The sequence below is a fragment of the Heliconius melpomene genome, chromosome 3 (assembly GCF_056956725.1).
Source record: "Heliconius melpomene rosina isolate 202511_hmr_F chromosome 3, ASM5695672v1, whole genome shotgun sequence".
Classification (NCBI taxonomy): Eukaryota; Metazoa; Arthropoda; class Insecta; order Lepidoptera; family Nymphalidae; genus Heliconius; species Heliconius melpomene.
In genome coordinates, this window is record NC_140391.1 from 4,156,527 (window position 1) to 4,179,233 (window position 22,707).

The 22,707-nt window shown below is 31.6% G+C and overlaps 1 protein-coding gene across 6 annotated transcripts in view; it reads right to left on the minus strand.

Moving 5' to 3' along the window:
* LOC146539902 (uncharacterized) overlaps positions 1–22,707 on the minus strand; it is a 270,180-nt gene that overhangs the window by 3,926 nt on the left and 243,547 nt on the right. For 5 of the 6 annotated variants that reach the window (XM_085207274.1, XM_085207277.1, XM_085207275.1 and 2 more), the window contains one exon: positions 4,318–4,523. In XM_085207274.1, coding sequence (XP_085063400.1) covers positions 4,318–4,374 — 57 coding nt within the window. In that variant the 5' untranslated portion in view covers positions 4,375–4,523. Of the gene's footprint in view, positions 1–4,317; positions 4,524–5,198; positions 5,451–22,707 lie in introns of those variants that run through there. The other variant, XM_085207273.1, reaches the window with a different exon arrangement.

A 22,707-nucleotide genomic window follows, 5' to 3' on the forward strand; every position in this document is an offset into this window, starting at 1 on the left:
CACTAGGTACCCTATATCTGCCGTGCTATATAAGGGACACAGCCCGAATAATATTAAAATGTAAAAATACAAAGTGCAAATACAGTAGTAAAATATCAATAGTGGAGCAGCTGTTCTGCATTTACGGATCATGCCATCTTAACATTTTACTTTGCATGTAAAAGCATTGAATAAAAAAATATTTTGATTTAGAACATTTATTATGATTTGTTATCTTATTGCGAATATTATTTTTATAAGAAATACTTAAATTTGAATTGGAAATATCAGTTTCAATCCAGGCAAAAATTAAAATAGTTGCAGGTTGCACAATTTTTTTATATTTTGTAAACCCATAACGTAAATCCCAAGTCCTAGACATCCCACCTAGAGATATGTTCCAGGGGGTGGCCTAGATTTTAATTTTGCACTATTTTATGTGTAAAAGTTTTTTTCGAAATTTTTTGAAGCTCAACTTTTTTTCAAAATACCAGATTATTCTGGGGTGGGCACATACCTATACCCATTCCATATAAATATATTCATGTATTACTATTACTACACTACTATATGCTAAAATTACTCTAACTTAGCCTAATGTTGCTATAACCTTACTTGAAGTATAACAGCATTTGACATGGCATTTGTACATTATTTAGGTATATTTAACAAATGGTCCCATTAGATACGACTTGTAAAGCACACGTTCCAACACTTATGTATTTACATAATAAATGTCGATATTTCAGACTAAAAATAACATTGGCCAAATGCAGTCAAAGGCTTCATTCCCTTAGGCATGCCTTTAAATGTTACCTACATTTATATATTATAATAATATATGTATATTAAAGCTATTGGTTAAAGCTAAGAAGAGAAATAATTGTATTTTTTACAACAAATCTGTTGTTGATATTTTACAACAATTTTGGTGCTCATGTTTTTTAGTTTAACCTTGTATCCTGCAGGCAGAGGGAACCTAGGGGCCTAGCGTTAACATACTCCGTTTCCATTAAGGCACCCTCATTCCTCAATTTTCACCGAATTCTGGAGGCATTGCGTGTTAAGTTGCGGATTCAACGTTGCTCATTACCAGAAGGAGAAAAAAAATAAAAAAAATAAAATATTTTCTTCACTCGAGTGGGAATCGAATCCACAACCTGCAGTGTTTCCCTGCGCCATATTGAACTAAAATATATAAAAAACATTGAAAATGGCTGGCAACAATTTATTGAAAAGAGTTGAGTATCGAGCTCGATGGATTATTTAATACGCAAGCTATCGGAAGACTAAGTTAATTATCAATTTTCAATAATTGTCTATATCCAATGTCAGTCATATGTAACAAGACCATCCTGGCACAGCAGTACTACGGTATTGGGTTCGATTTTTTAAGGAAGTCGGAAGTTAAAAAAATAGGTGTTAGACATAATTATTAAATTAGAATTAATTAATTTAATTAGATATAACCTTACAACTATTATAATATAAAATTTAGCTTTTTTATAAAACTTTTTGTAATAAAATAATTATAAATCTATACTAATATAATAAAGCTGAAGAGTTTGTTTGTTTGTTTGTTTGTTTGTTTGTTTGTTTGAACGCTAAGATCTCTGGATCTACTGGTCCGATTTACTATGTTTTTGTTTTGTATGAAAGCTGCATTCTTCAGAAGTGCTATAGGCTATATAACATTACATTACACATATAAACTAATGTATTTTAAAGTACTTTCTAATTTGACATGCAATTTATTCTGCCATGTTAATAACAACCATCGCGTCGCTACGCAACCGTTACCGCGACATTTTGATATTCATCCTTATGAAAATAAATATAATAGTCACTTTTAACATTTTATCTAGATTGAAATTATATTTCTATAGAAATTATATTCTAATATTTCAAGCAGGCGTAGCCGCGACCGGGTCCGCTAGTTTAAATATAAATCTATGATGTATGTAAAATCCTGATTGCCGTGGTACGATGGCAATAGACTCGCTACATATTTGCGCTTCATTGGGTTTAGCTGGTACTACGGCCACGGTCTGTATATTCCTATTTCTTTTTTATATGAATATTTTCGATATGGTAGGCCAAAATTTCACCGAGAATTCGATCTCAATATAAATTTCATATATGAAGTGCTCATGAAATTTCCAATAATTAAGAATGTTAGTTCTAGAATATCTATTAAAATTAATTAGTTTGTAATGTTCATATCTTTTATGTATATTGATGTAGTCAGTTTGAAACTGGATGAAATAGTTTTTATTATTTTGAAATATTTTTTTTAACCAATTTTTTACAAATTTCTATAATTCGTTTTAGAAATCGTTAATTATTTTAAAATTACACAAACAACAAGTATAACAGCCCTATAGCTTTTAATATGTGCAATACCTAGCATATATGTATTAAATAATCTAATTAACCAAACTAAACTAGATTCGTAGGACAAGCCCATTAGCTCTCTTTATCACCATCTAATGTTGACACGGCAAGTAAACAGCGATTGTAAAGTTTAACGATGCTAACTTACATACTATTTCGGAGTAATTTATGCACTTGATTGGGGTGCTCCAACTAGGCCAAATGTGGAATACAGGCGAAATTAGCTTTGAGCCATCCTGGCACTAATGCTGGATCCGACTACGTGTGGTGGTCACGGGTTCTATCTCCATTTAAAGAAAAGTACTGTAAGATTTAGTGTATTATCTGTTTCTTGCTTCATTAAGATTATATACTTTCTTTTAAGATATTGGATCCCGGCATTTATTAAGTACCTAATATATCAGAAGTTGAAGCCATCGTAACCAGGTAGTACAACAGGTATGACTGTAAGCATGATGGTTATGGGTTTAAATTCCACTCGGGAAATATTTAATATTTTAATTTCCTTGTCCTGGTTGGTAACAAGGCAAAGCGGCGTTTAGTTCCACCAAAAAACACGCAATACATCGAGAATCCGGTGGACATCGGTGAAAGATTTGAATATCTTAACACTAGGTTCTCAGGTTCGATCTGCATATATGCGCATATGCAGAATAGTTTGTAGCTAAAAAAAAGTTAATTGAAAATTGAAAAGTGTCAACTCTAGATTTGTTCTGACAGCAATAGTTGCGGGTTCGAATATTTCTTTTATCTGAGGAAAGTTTATATAAATAATTATCTCCTGTTGTGTTAAACTATGACATAAAACGTGATATGAGAGTCCGCTATTTAATAGACAACACTTCTATATTGAGAATATTTAATTTGTTCTCTATTTCTATTTTATATATTCCATTTTAAAACTATTACTATATAGTCTCACAGAAAAACCTCGAAAAAAATTATGAATTGAAAAGCTTATAAAAATAAAATTTTTAGAGTATTTTATTCATTTGATTGGTTCGCTTCAACTAGCCACATGTGGAGTACATACGAAATTAACTTATGAAGCTACATAAACTTTTACGATATCTAGCTCATAGACATGAGCTATGCATGCAATTTTCTAATGTTTTAAAGTAAATATATAAGTTAGATTGCTTAATAACATAGATTATGTGAAATTTGAAAATAAATGTAATTCCATTTGTACAGTTTTAAACTTTATAAAATTATATATATGTACATAAATATTTTGCCTTAGATACTATTTAATAACAACATTCTTGACGACGATAAGGTAAAATATTCGAAATTAATTTAGATAAGTAATTTAAATAAATAAATATAAATAAAAGCAGTTTCACGCTGTATCCCGCACACAGTAGGCAGAGGGAACATATTATTAAGATACTCCGTTCAAATTAAGTTATTTTTCGCAAAAATAACTTAAAACATAAAAATTAGACAAATTTAATACTGTGAACATATATTTTACAATTATTATAATTTTTAAAGACATTTTTTTTTTAAATATGATAAGTTAGAGAGCTGATGATAATTTGCACGATGTAAATATTTCCGCCGATTGGAACTTCAAAGTGTCAGTTCCATTAGCAATATACGTTATTAATAAGAATAATTTCCTCTTTGTGCTTCCATAGAGGCATAAAGAATAAAAAAAAATAAAAAAAATTATAAGCCTATTATTTCTTTTAGTATGGTTAATGTAGAAATATTATTTTTTCAACATTAAGGTCGTCTAATAATGATCATGTCGATTTATTCTAAACTTTGTTTTGATGATTGTTATAGGTTCGATTTTCACTGAAATAAATTTAGTATTTAAAATATTTTCGTTTCAGAAAACTGATTCCATCCAGCATGAAATCATCTAAAACGAAATATTTTAACAATATCTCTAGTATTATATTATTAATTTAAAAAAAAGATAAAAAAACTTACATCAACTCTAACTCCATCCAATTTATGGGCATGCTGCGGCGGCCTCAGCCTGGGCATGTACCGGTAGAACTCTTCATTGTCCCGGTACCATTTAACTGAGTATAGTTTACCACCTTCAAGGTCGTAGTCACATGTCAATGTTACAGATTCACCTCTCTGCTTGAGGCTCGGTACTGATATACCCACTACGCGAAGGCATATAGATACTAAAACAATATATAATATTGTAAAAATATTCTAGTTATTGTGCATAGCAAACACGATAGATTGTTGATTCAATTCCTACTCGAGGAAATTAAATATTTAATATTTTCATTTCTTCGCTTTGGTGTCGAGGCAATGCGTGGCACCGTGTCCGCCACTCAAAACGCATTTTTTTTTCCCTAGCCTGTACTATCCCATTGTTGGGCAAAGGCCTCTCTCCACTTCTTCCATTCTGATCTATTTCGCGCTATTGAGCACCAGCAACACGCAATGCCTCCAAAATTCGGTGGAAAAACTCTTCTTTCACTGCTATATATAGTAGGGGATATAACATGAAGTTCAATATGAATATTATAAAGCGTTGAAAATATATAAAATATAAGAATATGTTACTATTTTTTTATTGAATTATAAAACACAAAAATATATATCTTCAATATATTTAATACAGTGTAACTAGTAATCGATGACGATTTTCGATGATTTTAGAAATTATTTTGAATAAAAAAATATAATATAATAAAATATAAAAAAATGTAATAAAAACATATTCTTATATTTAAACAAATTATTTCATTTTCACAAAAACAACAGACGTAACGTTAATATTAAACTTTCAAAATTATTCTGCATTAAACCTGTCAAAAATTATTAAATTAGGCACGAATATAAATTACCTCTGGGATTGAAGAGGAGAAAACACCAAAAAAATATTTTCAACTTCATCCTTCGAAATTATAATTGGTTTCGTGATCGTGTCATTTCACAGTATAATTTATTAATAATTTTTATAAAACATTTAAAATTATTAATCATTATTATTATTAATATAATTGCATAATGTTAGTTTATGTATAAAGATTTCGCGATACAGTGTGTTTTTAGTATGGTTAATGTGGGAGCGAGCGTATCGTAGCGCGCGTCGTAGGCAACTGTTGCTACAAACGTTTGGGTGCTACGAATACGTAGACGCTACGATAACTTGTTATTTTTTCTGAGGAAAATATTACGATTCCGTCGTTAATTTGATTAGTTGACAAGTTGTTACAAATATTTATTGAAATAATTTATTTTACTTGTATAATTCATAATGTAAGTATATTTATTTTTATATTTGTTTACTTAGAAGTCAAAATATGTATAATTTAGTAACATTCATTTCTCTAGCAATGTTCTTAATATATTATATACTAATAATAACTACATATAGTCCAGCTATAAAGGCCAGTCGTAGAGCAGCGGCACAAGCCTGCGATTGTAAGCGGTAACGAGACAAAGCGCAGCGTTGAGTTCCACAACTCAACACATAATGTCTCCATAATTCGGCGGAAAGTGGAAAAGGAAACTGCCTTAATGAGAACCTAGTGACTTAATAGTAGGTTCCCAGGTTCCCTCTGCATACCCTGCTATATGCACTACACTATATAAAGCTAAAAAATAAATCTACATATAAAAATAATTTGAAATATTTTTTATTTCTTTCACTTTGCAGATTGTATTAAATGCAAATATTAATGCCATTAGCAGGATATATTCAGAGTGGCGTTTATAGCGTTAGAGTATCAAAGCTGTGGACAAGGATTAGTGATGGATTTAATAAATAGGTAATTCGCTAATGGTCCGTCTCTCAGTGTTTTTCACTTTGCACGACCCATTTATATGATGAAAATAAAATAATTATAGAATAGAATAGAAAAATGTAGGTAAATATATACGTAATTCTTTATATACACGTTTTTATGTTGGTAATGAAAAAATATTTAATCATGAATTATTTTAAACGAAGCCATTAGAACTAGATTAAAAATTGATACTTGAAATATTATGCGTGTAGTTTTTTTAATAATTTTGTTGTAAATCGAAGTTATTGTAAAATTAAGGAGGACTTCTTTTCGTTCTTATATAAATTTTTTTTCTTTTTTATTTTCATCTTCAAGGTGGATTCCTTTTACCAGGATAGGGTACAACCTCCTTCGTGTCTTCTCCATACAACGTGACATTGGCGAAGTGATATGTGCTCAACTGGCACGCTCGGAACGCCAGATTAAAAGAACCATACCATACCATACCAGGATAGGCAGAGGGAATTGGGGGGAGGGAATTAGTATTAAGACGCTCCGATCCTATTAAGACACTTCTGTTCCCCACTTTCCGCGAAATTCTTGAAGTATTGCATTTTCATTGGCGGTTTTAATATTAAATAGAAAACTTTTTTTAGATTTAATTATTTTTATCAATAGAACCTAACTCCGCCGAATTTACAAAAAATATTTTGCAACTATGCCACGTTACCATCAAAATGTGTAAGCAATTTTATTTATTGTTTAAAATTTCGTTTTATTTATATATTAATATCATATTATAATTGGTTTCAACGAATTTAATCCATTCAACTTGGTTATGCTGATTACATCGTAAATTAACCATATTTAAACAATATTAATTAACTTTATTAATTAAAGATGCTTGGTCGATGCCTATGGGAAAAGTCATACAGCTTCGTTTATTGGCAACGAGAATTTCCTTTGAACTCTGTGATAACGACTTCTGCGGCTATCTTTTTGCATAATTTTGCAAAACCTTATCATTTGAATTATCCTATATATATCCTTTAAGTCGCGATGAAATTTAGTTTGAAATAATTTAAAAGATATAAATTGGTAAGCATGGAAAAGTGTTTACTAAAAAAAATATTTACGGCTTATTTCTGCTATAGATAATGGCTGTGACTTTGGCTACTTTTTTCTTTTCTTTTTTTGTTAAATAAAATCTTATAAAAGTGGAATAACTAACGTCTTTAAATTAAATATATTAAATAGTTAAGTTTTCCTAATGTCACACATGTTTTATTAATGATTAGTTTGAACTTTGACTTTATTTTCTTTTGACATTCCATTTCCATGATTTATAGTTTACCAGGTATTGCAATTAGGTCTATAATCAGTACTGACCTTAATGTAACGTGAACTAAAATATACGTAGACAATAGCTTCGCTTCGCTCTGGCACCAAGACAAAAAGCCAGGCGTAGATTTCCGCCATACAATGCCTCAAAAAAATCGGCGGAAAATGGCGAACGAAGTGTTTTAACACTACGTTCCCTCTATCTACCTTGCCATATGCGGGATACACCGTAAAGCAAAAAAAAACAATAGCTTATAATGGATTATGTTTTTAAAATATAATGGTTCCATCCAAAACATAAACGATAGTCGTTTTAGCGCTTCTAAGCGCATCTATCGATTATTTTAGACTTTTATTATTATGGGCGAACCTTATTTAGTGTCTATAATAGTCATAATAGCAGAATGGCCAATATATTTAGTATATACTGTTGTATTATATTTTGTAACATTATTTGTATTATTTTAAAGCTAAAAATTTCATATACTATATACTATATATACTCAGTGGGCGTGTTCAATTCGCACTTGACTGGTTTTTAGGGGTCCATATCTCAAAAGGTAAAGACGGAACCCTTATAGGATCACTTTGGTGTCCATCTGTCTGTCAAATTAATAAGAAATATTCAGGTAATACAAATAAAGAAAAAAAATACGAAAAGTGAAAATTTATAGGTATTTCATAGAAAAAAATATATTACAAAACAAATATATTATATAACTTAAATTTGTAGTTTATTTCATATAAAATGATCGCGCAAGCCCGCGTACTTAAGATTGTCAATTTTATAAGTTCTACAGTGTATTTCCCTTTAACCTACCATCATGAAATTAGTACGGAAGTTTCGGTGTGCGAGTTCAACACGCACATAACTGTGTTTATATTTTAATTAAAATGAAACCAATAATATTAAATGTTAAAAAAAATAGCATATTGGTACCCTTTTCAAAAATTATTTATATTTTATATTATACTATACGAAAATTGCTTACGCTGCCTCTGGCATTTTTAATTATGTTTATCCTTCGCTTTATTACAACCGAATTAATGTTTAATTAAAATATTATCTAGGTTGTTTTCATGAACGCAGCACGAGTATATTTTGTTTTTAAGTAAATTAAATTAATACAGACATTAGGGACTTCGGTCGGTTAATTTAATCTAAGAAAGTAATAAGATATTTTTACCGTTTTATCTTTCATATTTCATTTGGTAATGCGATGCCTTTTTAGAATGTTTCTCTATAGAAAGTCGACAGCGTGCTAATAAAGTTTTTCTTTTAAATTCGCTGTATCCCTCACATAGCAGGGTAGGCAGAGGGAAACTGGGAACCTAGTGTTAAGACGCTTCATTCCCAATAAGATAGTTCCATAACCCACTTTCTGTTTAAGTAGCGGATCGCTCTGGTGTCGAGGCAAAGCGTGATGTTAAGTTTCGCCACTCAACACGCAATACCTCCAGAGTCAGTGGAAAGTGGGGAACGGAGTGTCTTAATATTAGGTTCCCTTTGCATATCCTGCTGTATGCAGGATACAGCAGGGTATGCAGAGGGAACCTAATGTTGCTCGAAGCTTGCTTGAAGCTAGATATATACAAGCAAAGAAACAAAAATAATTTTTATTTCTTTGTATCATTTAATGTAATCTATCACTTCAATTTTAAACAGACATAGCTTAAGTTAGGTATCATAGTATATTATTCGTGCTGATTACATTATACATTCACCGGAAACCAGATTTGCGTAAATAGCTTATTATGCACTGCTCCAAAATTATAATGTTAGTGTCAAACTAAAGCTTCTCTAAGATATAATGTTTCTTTTAAGTTCATCTTAGCTGTTAAGGATGTTATGTTCATATACTCGTAGCTTGTGTTCACTTCATCTCATTTTCCGTTTTTTTTATCCTATATCTTATAAAACAAAGTCGCTTTTTGTCTGTCTGTTGTTTCTAACTCTTCTTCTTCTAAACCACCCAACGGATTTGGATGCGGTTTTCACCATTAGGTCGAGTATTTCTCAGGGAAGGTTTATGTATAGTTTATTATTTGTACATTCTTATGTAAATTAACATAAATACGATAAATGTGTCTAAAGTCCTACCCGTTGAGACACTTTCGCGCATGCGCTGCTTTAATGGTAAATACTACATGAAAAAAATGTACTGGAGTATTGTTCCTCTTAATAAGATCTACAAAAAAGTCCGGGATGGCATATTCGTATCTTTTAAGAATACACGTTATTCTTTCTAGTGATCATATTTCTGTCTAAAAATAGTAATTTCAATATATTTTTTATTGTGAGGGATATTTTTCCATAATGGTATTAATCCTTATCCTTGAAAATACTTTATTAAATTTCTACGTTAAACGAAGATAAAATTTGCTTTTTAAACTATTTCGAAATTGCGAATAGTTTTAGAGAAAAACGCATTTAATTATTGACACATCACGCCGTTCACACGTCAACTGTATCGAGTCAAGTTTCACTTATCCCTTACTCTCAGCATATAAATAAGTATATTAGTTGGCTATTTAATGTAGATCAAAACTGTCTTTTCTGTTTTTCATTTTAATAAGTACTTTAGAAGTTGTTACAATATCAAAAAATCCTTGCTGCGAAACGCGTCTCGCGACGTTATGCTTATACAAGCGAGTCCGCCCCGCCCGCCTGCCTTACACGCATCGGTGGTTCAGTGGTAGAATGCTCGCCTGCCACGCGGGCAGCCCGGGTTCAATTCCCGGCCGATGCATTCTATTTAATTTTCGTCACAGGCACCCACGTAGTGCTTGCTTTTCATCAGAGACAGAATACCCTCTTCAGCATTAACCACAAGCTCGAAAAAAAAAACCCGCCTGCCTTTATAGCAACGAAGATTTAGATGCGTTTGCATGTATTGGATAATTCGAGTTGAATGTATTATTTAATGTCATTTAACTATCTAAAAATAGTAATTTAAATATATTTTAATAAGTACTTGAAAAGATTAGTAGCACAGATTTAAAATTACGGTTCCTACTAAAAAATCCTTGCTGTGTAAACAATTGGAAAATCCTTATTGAAACTACGAAAATGCGGGTTGCATTAGGGTTTAATTAATTTTCACATTATCTTAAGTGCTTTGCAAACATACATTATATGAATAATCCAGTAGTAAAAGCGGGCGAAGCCGCAATAGGGTCGCTAGTTTATATATAAGACTGGGCTTCTCATAAGTATTGTTTAATGAGAAGGGAGGAAATTTAAAGTGGGGAATTTCTTCTTCCCGTTGACTACAAAATGCAATCTTTAATTTGGTATGGAGGACTCATGGAAGAGTTTTACTCGCATTTAACCGGTTTTTTGCAGATTCGCGTTGTATCCCGCATAAATAAATATATAAGGAGAGATAACCTTTTATCAAGACACTATACTAATTTGAGATAATTTATGTTAATTAGCGTAACTCAACACTGACTTATTTAATTTGATAAACTTGATAATTTGCTAAAAACTTTGTGGTACTTTTTGTTTAAAGCAATTTTTTATTATTATAAATATTTGACTCTTCAAATATCAATAAACGTCCATTATGGAGCTTGTATGAATTAAAGAATAACCATCATATTCACATTGAATTATAATCAAATAATAAATCTAATGTCTCGATCTGAAAAGCCAAATGTAATAACATTACAATATTTACAATAAATAAGATTTATTTTCAATATTCACAAAATCTATAAGTATATTACTGAAGTAAAATATGGAGGTGGCAGGTAACGCAGACGTGAGGAACTAATCTAAATGATAATAATTTGCTCTCAAAGTTCGTCGTTTAGAATATTGGATAACAGACGTTTATCCTGTTTCAATAAGCTCCTTTGTATCTGCGACAAAGGAACGAAAGTATTTTGTATCTCCTTATGTTGTCGACTTTATAGGAACTAGAAAGTGTTAATTTTCACTGAGTACCTAGCTACGATTCGAGACGTTGTTTAGTTAGATTATGATAAAGTTTCTATATAGTATATGTATATGTTTTTTTTTAATTTACCATTTTTTATATAGAAGTCTTGATATAAATTTTGTAGATAAAAAAGGTTTTTTTCTTCATAATAACTGTACAGTGGGCTATTTGATCATTTGATGCAACAAAAAAGTATTTGCACGTTTTAAAATATTGCAAAAGTTAAAATTAAATTTTAAATTGTTTTTAAAGTGATAACTCAGTAGGGTTACGTAACGCGTCGTTACGGCGCTAATTTGGATGGTCTCCCTTTCTCTCATCTATACGGCAGTGGCAGGTTCTTTCTCTCTCACTTTATCCGACAGCGCTTGCCGTATTTAACAATGAAGACATAGCTTCAGTACTAATTGTTACTTATGTAGGATTAAATAATTTTATAATGTACGTACACAAAACTCTAATATACATATTTAAGAATTGTAAATTTTATAATCAATAAAAGATTTTATTTAAAATATCTTAACTGTACCTTAAAGATATTATACTTCCTAATAAAAACACCACTAAAGTTTTATACCTTTCCTGTGAGCCTGAAAATAGAGTTTTCCCACTTTTAGATTAAAAATGATATAACTTCAATAACTTTCATATCGTTATTCAGCTATTTCAACTCCTTAGAGGATTATTTCCATAAATTATAGTAAAAATTCTGCACTTACTATAGAATATCTTTTTCTAATATTTTAGGATAGCATGAACTACGAGTATATTAAAGAATTAGAATTTTGCTGGCAAACAAAACATATTTAATAGAAATTTTGTTATTTTATGAATACGTCATTAACGAGTGCGTCCCACCAATTATGACATACGGAGGCGAGACGTGGACACTGACAGTGCGACTGGTCCACCACTTTCGTTAGTTCTCCATTCAATGTGACACTGGCGAAGTGATTTTGTGCTCAACTGGCACGCTCGGAACGCCATAATAAAAAGAACAGAACAGAACAGTAAAATCGTTCAGCGTGCTAAGGAAAGGGCTATGCTTGGAGTATCTCTGAAGGATCGAATACAAAACGAAGTTATTCGACAGAGAACCACTGACGTATCACTAACACCCACCACACACACACAAACACACAGATACTAATCAAAACATAAATCGAAATATTCCTAACGCAGCCACTACCTAATATTTCATTATAATACCGAATTCGATTCCGCCTAGAGGTACATATCTGATTAACATATGAGCGGGATTCACGTTCCAATCAACCGGGATAAAGCTACAGTAGCATACATTTTGGTGGAATACAAACTATAAGCCTCATAGTGCCGCGTTCGCGTATTGACAGCAATTCATATTTCTAAATTGAGTTTTTGAAACGCGTTCTGGTAAATGGATTTATTGGGGACAATATTTTTAAAAAAGTAATATCGAGTTTGTAAATCTATAGTGTTAGTATTGTATATACATTTATTTATGTAGGTGCTGTGAATTCTGTACTTATTCTAATCAAGATTATTTGAAATTCTATAGCTATGTGTTATTATATAAAGCAAAAAAATTGTAACCTGAATATTAAAAAGAACAACTGTTGAGTTTTTTCTGGCTGTTCTAAGCAGAACTGCCTTTCGAGTCGATGGTAGCTTTATGTTTTTTCGACGATTTAAAAGTGGTTGTTAAAGTCTAATTGAATAAAGAATATGTTAAATTTGAATTGAATAAAGTTAAGAAAATAATAATTTTTCTTCACTTTTAATCCAATTAATTTGTTTACTCTAACAAAAAGAAAACATTCATATCTTTCAGATATTAAAAGTATGTAAAAAAATATAATAACTGACTATTCTATGATCTGCAAGCATTACGTGGAACTAGCCGCTGCGCTTTACCTCGACACCAGAGCGAAGAAATGGCGAAATAAATAAATATTTCACTTCCTCAAGTGAGAATCAAACCACACACTTCGTGCCTCGAAGCAATAAACATTTTTACAATATTAAAAATAATTTAATATTTTGATATTTGTCAAGCATATCGCTGGACGCTATGCAGTTAAACGAAGTCGTACCGAAGTCGGTATAAGTTGCTAGAGTTAACAAGCCGCTACTAGATTGGTTCACTGTACTTCGGACTCGCTAAGATGTAAACTTGTGTTTACACTGAATAATTAAATGGATCGTTTGAATGATATAGCAATATAAACGATTATTTAGATTAATAAATAATGTACATATTAATATTTGTATCTTGCATTCAAAAATCTTTGCAATTCCAAATATATTTTTATATTATAGTAGCGGCCCGCCCGCAGCTTCGCCTGCGTGAACTACGTTATTATTAATTTCTGTCTCCATGAGTACCTACGACCTATAAGTGACGTCCCTGCAAAATTTGAGACTCCTAGCATTTGTAGTAACGAAGTTTCATACAAACTTTCAACCCCTTAGAAGTCGAATATTGCAAATTCCCATTTTAGCGAGCACCTACGTCCTATAAATAACTCTTATGCAAAATTTGAGATTCCTAGCACATGTAGTTTCTGTGATTTCGTGATTAGTGAGTGACCTTTCGATTTTATATAAATAGAAGATTGATGTCAAATGCAATTTTTCTTTATTTACTGCTGGAAGCAGGTGGAAAAGAACATTGTTTTTATCTTAAGTTATCCACTTTTCCAGGTTCAGGATACAGCATGAAGCTGAAAAATGAAACGATTGGAAGAGAATCGAATGTCTGGCCTAATATTTAATAAAAAACTTTACTAACAATAAATCCGAAAATAAAGTCGTATAGAACTATTGAAAGTTCGACGAAAATATATAAATTTCATATAACTTTGAGCTTCATTATGTTTGTTTTAATATTACAAATATAAGTAACATGTGAAAGTATGTACACGTTTTGTGTTGTGCTTTTGAAAAGTTTCAGCTTTTGTAAAAGTTGTGTTCATTTAAAATGAATATTTTTAACTATTTCATATTTTTGTTTACAGTTTTAGAGTCAACTGTTACTGTTATTTTTTCATGACTATGAATAATGTTTTTGTACGTACTTAAGAGAGAAACAACCATAATTATTTAATAATAGAATATTACAAAAACAGTTTCCTCAATTTATACTGAAATGAACAAAAAATTAAAAAGCAGAGTATAAGAATCACAATTATATTATTTACAGATTAATAGCAATAAGCGAAAGTTTATTATTTTGCCTTGATTCAGAAGCGAGGAAAATGAACCTTAAATATTTCATTTCATCGAGTGGGAATCGAATCCACAACCTGTCACGTCACGGATTCTTTAAAATTTTATAATATTATCTTCTTCTTCATCCTGACATTAATCCCGGCCAGGGTCTGCCTATTAACCTATGCCTAAAACTTTATAAAATTATATATACTGGAAACATGTCTAACTAAATCCTTTATTTCCTTTTAAAATTACACAATTTTCAATATGCATAGAGCCTGAGTAACAAAGGTGGTCTCACTGTTGGACTTCAATTAAACTTAGCCCATTCGACGGAGCATCACGTGCATAACACACGGCGCTATTGCATTACTTAGCAACCAGTTTACACTGCCACAATATGCAAAACGTTTATTTTCACGTCTTTAAACTATTTTGTCAAGAGAAGAGGACGTTTTTGATCTTTTTATGGCTTAAAATTCAATAATAATATTTTAAATATAGATTGATTTTCATAATAAAAAAAAACATTAATAGAATAATTCTAAATGCGCTGAACAAAAGCTAATAAAAAAATAATTTTGCTAAAAATATTTTCAGATTAGCATCGATTCCAAAAATAACGGATTTTAAATAGGAAATGTGTCAGTCATTTTGCTAATGCATCTATATTATATAAAATCTGACGCATACATACATGTAATATTTAAAATTCGTAAAAAATACAATTTAATTGTATTTGTTTATAATTAGATTTTAAAATTGAATAACAACTTAAAGGAGGAATTGAGGAATTGTTGAGAAATTGAAGATGGAAAGGAGGAATTGTTGTCTCTTATTGCACCAACTCGACATCTCAAGGAGCAGGTTGTTAAGGCGGAACTAACGGCTGATTTTCAGAAGCGATGATTGAGATACTAGTTTTAAGTAGCATAACCTCTTGTAGTGGAAACTTAACTGAATTATTAATGAAATTTTAGTGTTTGTGAACTAAATAATATAAAATAAAAAAAAATTGCTATAATTAAAAGTTCATAATAAAGGAACTATTTTGTTATGGCGTTTAATGTTTTATTTATTTAATTATGTTTACTTTGAAGTGATGAAAATATTATTTTCTTTTGTTTTCTTCTCGCACAGTTATAGTTTGAAAGTCAGTTTCACACAAAACAACAAACATACCGACTATGTAATATAATATGAGTGTATAAATATAATACAATATTAAACAAACAATAAAATCGTAGGAAGATGAAAGGATTCCATTTCCTCGAGAACGGCGCTCCCAACGCTAGTAAACGTAAAGAAAACAAGAGATGCTGCCATTTTAAAGTCTCTACCTAGTGCTCTTTCCCACGTGTCTTATTTTTATAAAATATAGCTCATAAACTAACACATAAACCACCGGTATTTTATTGAATCTCATCGACTAAGGCTATAAACGAGATATCCGGTCTGGAAATTTATGGATAGTGATATTTTTGTAATAACGAGTGCCTTTTAATATGGAATTTTAATAAAATTGAAATTTGCGTACCTACATAAAAAAACAGAACTCTTATAGGATCACTTTGATATCTGTTTGTCTGTCTATATATGCATCTATCAAGACGATTTTTCTCAAGAACACGTAGCAACAAATTGAAATTAATATTAAATATCCAGGTTAAGAGCAGGAATCTCTTTGAGAAAAAATAAACATCTAAGCAATCATAAGATATGAACGTGTTTTGCTTCGTTTTCGCCGAATTTTGTATGAAATTTCCCGCGTAATCAAAATTCAATTATGTTCCTGTTAATTTACAATCATGAAAATAGTACTGAACTTCCACTAATTACTATATTTATATTTTATACACTCCCTGAATTTTGTGGGGTCATGATAAAACTTATTTAAGAGTCACTCTGTTCTTCACTTCCTGCTTGAAAAGAGACATTGTCAATGCAATAACACCACATATCTTTTATTCAGTTGATTTTTCTTCGTGTAAAGTAGCAACAGCATAGTATATGTAATTGATGATCGGGTTTTACTTTCAAAAATGTAAATACTTGAAGATTAAAAAAAACCCAGCTTAACGCTGTATCCCGCACACTGTAAGGTAGGCACAGAGAACATAATGTTAAAACACTCCGTTACCCATTTTCCGTCGAATTTTTCTCGAACTCAATGTCTAGAACAGTTGTTTTAACTTGCTGCCAGAGTGAATGAAAGCAAATAATCATAAAGAATAATTAAATTCGACTAGTGGGAATCGAACCCACAATCAGTCGCGTTGACAATCTCATCTTATACCTCACCTCTAGAAGACGACAGGCCTCTAGAAGATTATCTAATGATTAAATAAGACATATATAGGGCAATCAACAGTTTTTATCAAAACCACCACGTACTTCCCCATTATAATTAGTTCCTGCCATTAGCTTTTGTCTAAACCAGCTTAGTAATATATCAGTGGGCAACACAATAGCATAGACAGAAAGCACTGAACTAGTAACAGTAAACCTAACTGTCCGCAATTTGGACTCGCATGAAATAGAATAAATCGGTCTTGCACATAGATAATTATGGAAAATTGAAACTGAAATCTATTCCAATTAGCATAGAATTTACTTTCATATGGCTGTTACAACGTCTTGTAACATTTTGGATGCGGTTTTGAGAATTACCTTAAGAGGAAAATAAGGTGAAATGAGCTTTATTTTTTTGATGGAAAGGTTGGGATTTGTAAAGCAATATATGGCGATACATTACTAAGTTGGTTGATGTCTATTGCGGGCGCGAGAGAGTTAATGGAGCAAGTGTTATTGAAGCCAGATATTACCCCAAAATTCTGTATCACACTGCAGGTCCCAAGTACTCGTACAAATGTTGCGGTCGTGGTAATTTTGATGCGAACGTTAATTTGTTTATACGGTACATCGATACTGTGAATGGACCATTTGAATCGTTCTTGTATTGGTTTATAATTAACTTATTATGGAAAAATATTTTTTGAAAAAAAAATCTTTTAAATTTTAGCTTAAACTTACATTTTAGCAGATCGTTTTCATTCACTTTACCTATAAAGTCTGCTAAAATTTGTTTGTATGAAGATATATAAATTACTTTTGCATTTAATTTCACTGTTAATTTTTTTATGTGTAACAGAAAAATCTTAGTTTTAATAAAACAATATTGATATCTATTTTCGTATATAATCAACTTTGTAAAAATTTAAAATTGAACAACTACAAAAAAACGCCCACATCCAACTAAATTAAAAGTGTGGCTATCAGTTTATATTAAAACATTTTGCAATACCATCTAAATTGATCCGGTTATTCCGTTTACAAGAGGATAAAGCCAGGATAACACGACCGACACGTATTCGTGCTTCATCCCGCCCCAAAGTGGAGTGGTCCGACCATTCGTTCAGGTTATGCCGTTTAAAGTTTGGGAATTTGAATTTTAAATTTTATTTGCACGTACGTTGTAGATTGTGGATTTTTTCGCATCTATTCAGCAATCGACCACGTGTTCGGAATAATATAAATATACATCATCGAAGGAAACCGAACCCACAACCATATCGTTTACAGGTACATGTATGTGCCACTGCGCCACGACGGCGCTCCTTTAAATACCACTTTAATAAATTAAAAAAAATACTTAAATAAAAGAAAAACGAAGCTGAAATGTATTAATAATTTGGCCAAAAAGTGCTGATGAGTAGAAAAATTCTGCTTGTCAAGACTTAAAAAAGCAAAAACTATAAAAATGGAAGAAAAAATGAGACTGCCCCCGCCTATTCTGCTTTATGTGAGATTTAAACGTAATCCTTTCGGAAATTAATCAAGCACTCTCGCCAATTACTAAACATTCACAAAGACCACCTCGTCGCAAATTTCCATTTGATTTTGTATTACTATGTCTATTTGTGCATGGGTTAAGCTAAAGTACTAAATAAAGTGATCGCGACTGCGTGTTTATCAGTGGTAATATTTTTTTAAGCTTCACCCTGTATCGCGGGATATGGCAGGTTAATCAGAGGGAGCCTATTAAGACACTCTGCTCCCCACTTTCCGCCAAATTCTGGAGGTATTGCGTGGTTCTGGTTGATGCATCGTACCAGCTGCGCCCCGATTGCAACATCCAGAGAACCAGAGAAAATATTAATTTTTTCATTTCCTTAAGTAAAAATCGAACCAACGACCTGTTGCGCTTACAGGCGCACGTCTGTGCCTCTGCGCCACGACTGGCTTCCATATTCCTTTTTAGCTTTGTTATTTATGTATATTTTTTTCACAAAATAAAAATGAATTAGAAATATGGAACCAACCATCCTTCCAATTACCTTATCTAGATCTGTGAATCTTGAATTTTAATAAAAGTTGCTTGAAAAAAAAAATATGCAAAAGCACCGACTCATTAATCTTCCTTTCATATTAAACCACAAATTGTATATTGTATCGTTTAATTTAAGAGGGCCTTGTCTGAAATAATATTAACAGAGGTTCCTTTGTGAAGCGCTAACAAATTGGCGAAGAGACTACGTGGGCCCTATAGATAGATATAATAGATATGTGCTACGTGGAATATAAGATGCTGTATTTTATCGAGCTAAATAAATAACTAAAAAAATAATCATATAAAAAAAACCAAATTTTTAGTATTAATTATATGGTGGTATTTAAGAAAATTACGAAACATGTTAGCTACTTACTAGAGGTTCGATTTGTAACTGAGTATATCTTTCTCCATTAGTAACTCTAAATATGGATACTTACATTTTTTAAATTATGTTTATTTTTAAGCCTCATATAAGCAACAGGAAAAAACTACCTATAGCTAATAGAAAAAAATAACAATGGCCACGTGTCTGTAGTGATTCTATAAAAAAAAAGGCCATTTTTTTTCCGTACGTAATGTACGGAAATTTACGGAATTAGATCCTGTGTGTTAACGTTGCAAGTGAAATATTTCGAGCTAAAGTGAGTTTCCGGGAAGCTTTTTGCTGGGTGTGAAGCCTTTTGCCTTTACAATATGTGAAATTACATTTCATAGGTTCTCCAAGCGTATATTGTTAAACAACATCCTAATACATTTTAATGTTATTTACATTAAGTAAATTGTAGATAACATATTTGTAGCAGGTGCTTGCATCATAGATCATGATAATGGAGAACGCAAACCTTAATACTAGGTTCCCAGGTTCCCTCTGCCTACCCTGCTATGCGTGGGATGTTAAAAGTTAAAAAATAATTCTTTATGTATGATGTGTACTTCTTTTTTATGTGTGATGTAGATATTAAATGTAATTATTTTTATGTATACAAAAATCGTTATAATGGTTCTTTCTCACTTTTAAGCTTACAAAATTTTAGATTGAAGCATTCATTTTGGGGGTTTGTAATTTTTTTCATTTTATAAATGACTGAAAATTCAATTTGTAAACTTATTTGTTATATACAGTTATTTAGCGAAGTTTCAGTAAATTATAAACAAAGGAGCAGTTCTAGAAGTTCTTCAAGTACTCGTATATTTATAATTTATCAAAAGTAAATCGTCTTCATGTCTCAAGAGACATTCTTGTGAAGTTGAACGTATCTTGCTAGTTCATCAAACATTGAAGTTAGGATCGAGTTGTGGAGAGTTTAAAGGAATTTGACGTCTCGATATAAATCGGAATGTATAAGCTATAAGGATATTTTAAGTTTTGCTATTCGGCTGTAAACTACAGGTATGTCAAGAAAATTGTATTTAAAAATATTATGGATATTTATAGCAAATTTTACATTTTAAAAAGGTCAGGGAAACCAGTTGTGGCATAGGGGCACGAAGTGTGACTGAAAACGCGAATGGTTGTGAGTTTTATCCCCACTCGAGGAAATGAAATATTTATTTAAATTTATAATTCCATTTCTTCGCTCTGGTGTCGAGGTAAAGGGCGACGTTGAATTCCGCCACTCAACACGCAATACCTTCAGAGTTCAGCGGAAAGTGGAAAACTGAGTGTATTAACACTAGGTTCCTTCTACCTACCCTGCTGTGCGGGACTCAACGTGAAGCTGGTTTCGTTTTACATTTAAAAAAAGAAGAAGAAGACTTATTATACTTTGCTTAACCATTATTAGTATCTATAAAAAAATATATACGTTGTCATCAAATTAGCAACAAAGACAATAACGGAAAATAGTTAATAATGGCACATATTGTTAACGTCAACCCGTAATATTCATTGTACAAGTACAAATTATTATTGTAATAGAAATGACTTGTAATATTTAGCAAAATATCTTCATTCCTCTCGATGCGATACTCGTTTCGTTGGTGGTTGTGGTTTGTTTGCATCTTGTTAACAAAAATTGAAATACGAATATTAATGTTTTGGGAAATTAAATTTCTTTGTGTTTTCAAAAGGTCTTGAATATTATTATATTTTTTTAAACTCAGGCTCCCGTTGTATTTTGCATATAGAAAGGCAAGTAGAGGGAACTTTGGAACCTAGTGTTACTACACTCTGTTCCCAAAATGTCACTTCCATTAAAATTCCATTTCGTTACCTGAGTGAGAAAATGAAAATATTCAACATTTTATCCCCCGAATGGAAATCGAACTCACAACCATGTTGTTTACAGCCTCAATTATTATTAAAAAGGTCTAAACGCCGTCGTAGCGCAATGGAACAGTGGCTGTAAAGTGTTAGTTGGTCCCCCCACTTGGGGGAATGTCTACGTTTATTTTCAATTTCTCGTTCTTACATCTTATCTATAAGAACCTATCTTAACTTGGTCAGATTACTAAAGCCTCACAGTCAATAGCCATTTATAAGCTTGCTAAGCAGTTTACAGCTTTGTATCGATAGAAATCATTATATGGACCGTTTATTTTGAGAGTGGTGTAAGTCCATTTTCTTTTGTTTCGAGAAAATTAAAGGTTGGTATGTCGCTGATTATGCAATTTCATTGACCGACCGATTTTAAGTTGTTTAAAACATGGGTTTTTTTTGAGAAATTAAACACGGACTAGTTATATATAAAAAAATTACATTAAATTAAGCATGAATTACGTGATAGCTCATTTTTCTCAAAAATGGACTTACACCACTTTCAAAATAAACGGTCCATATAGTGTTTTCAACCCATGTTTACCGGCTTGCCGATATTGTGAACTGAATGCTAATTGCCTTATAATGTTGCTGATTTGCTTAGTACTGGAATCAACTATAAATGCGTTATAAAGGGATATAGGTTGGTCCTATTAGTTCCGTTAGAGGCGGGTTTCCCTTTGACGTGGCAGTGCATAATTCAAACGCTTGCCTCGGTCTCCCCTTGGGATGTATGTTAGCACCTGTATTAATATGTACTGATCCCAGCGAATACGTCTACATCTTATATTATATACATTCTTATATATGAATGTATATAATATAAGAGCTGTATGGTGTAAACACATGCTTAAACTAAATATGAGAGAAACGCTCTCGTGACCATTTTGACTTAAAAATCTTTTATTTACCGAGTTGTCTTATAGAATAAAAGAAATTATACAAATTGATTATACATCTCTTAGAATGTTCTTACGCTTTACCATGTTTACCATGTAGCATGTACCATGGTTTACCATATACCATGTTCTCAAAGGGTAAATACGGAGCCCTCTCTCGAGCGGGAATCGACCCCACAGCCTGTCACACTCGTGCCTTTGCGCCACGACTGCCCTCACACATAATAATTGAAATCCTCACTATTTAAGTATTTATTACTTATTTACAAATTATACAGAAGCACTTGAGCTATACCAAGTAGTTCTAATCCACGGGGGATTGTACTCTTGGAGCAGCAAGCAGCACTTGAACTACAACAAACACGATAGCGAGTCAAACGGCATGTATGTATGTTTGTCTTCTACTTCATAATGTGTTTGTTTGAATTTTCTTAAGGAAAGGAGAGGTGTGGAATATGTGCATTTTAAGTAAGTTTTTTGTATTGTATGAGGATATGTTATTTAATGGGGTGCAGAGTGTCTCAACACTCAGTTTTCTCTCTCGTATCTACTCGTATTATTATTCGTATTCATGTATATTTCAATTTCTATTTGTCATTCTTAAATTTTTTTAGTTACACGAAAGTTTACTTTATTTTCTTTAGTAATAATT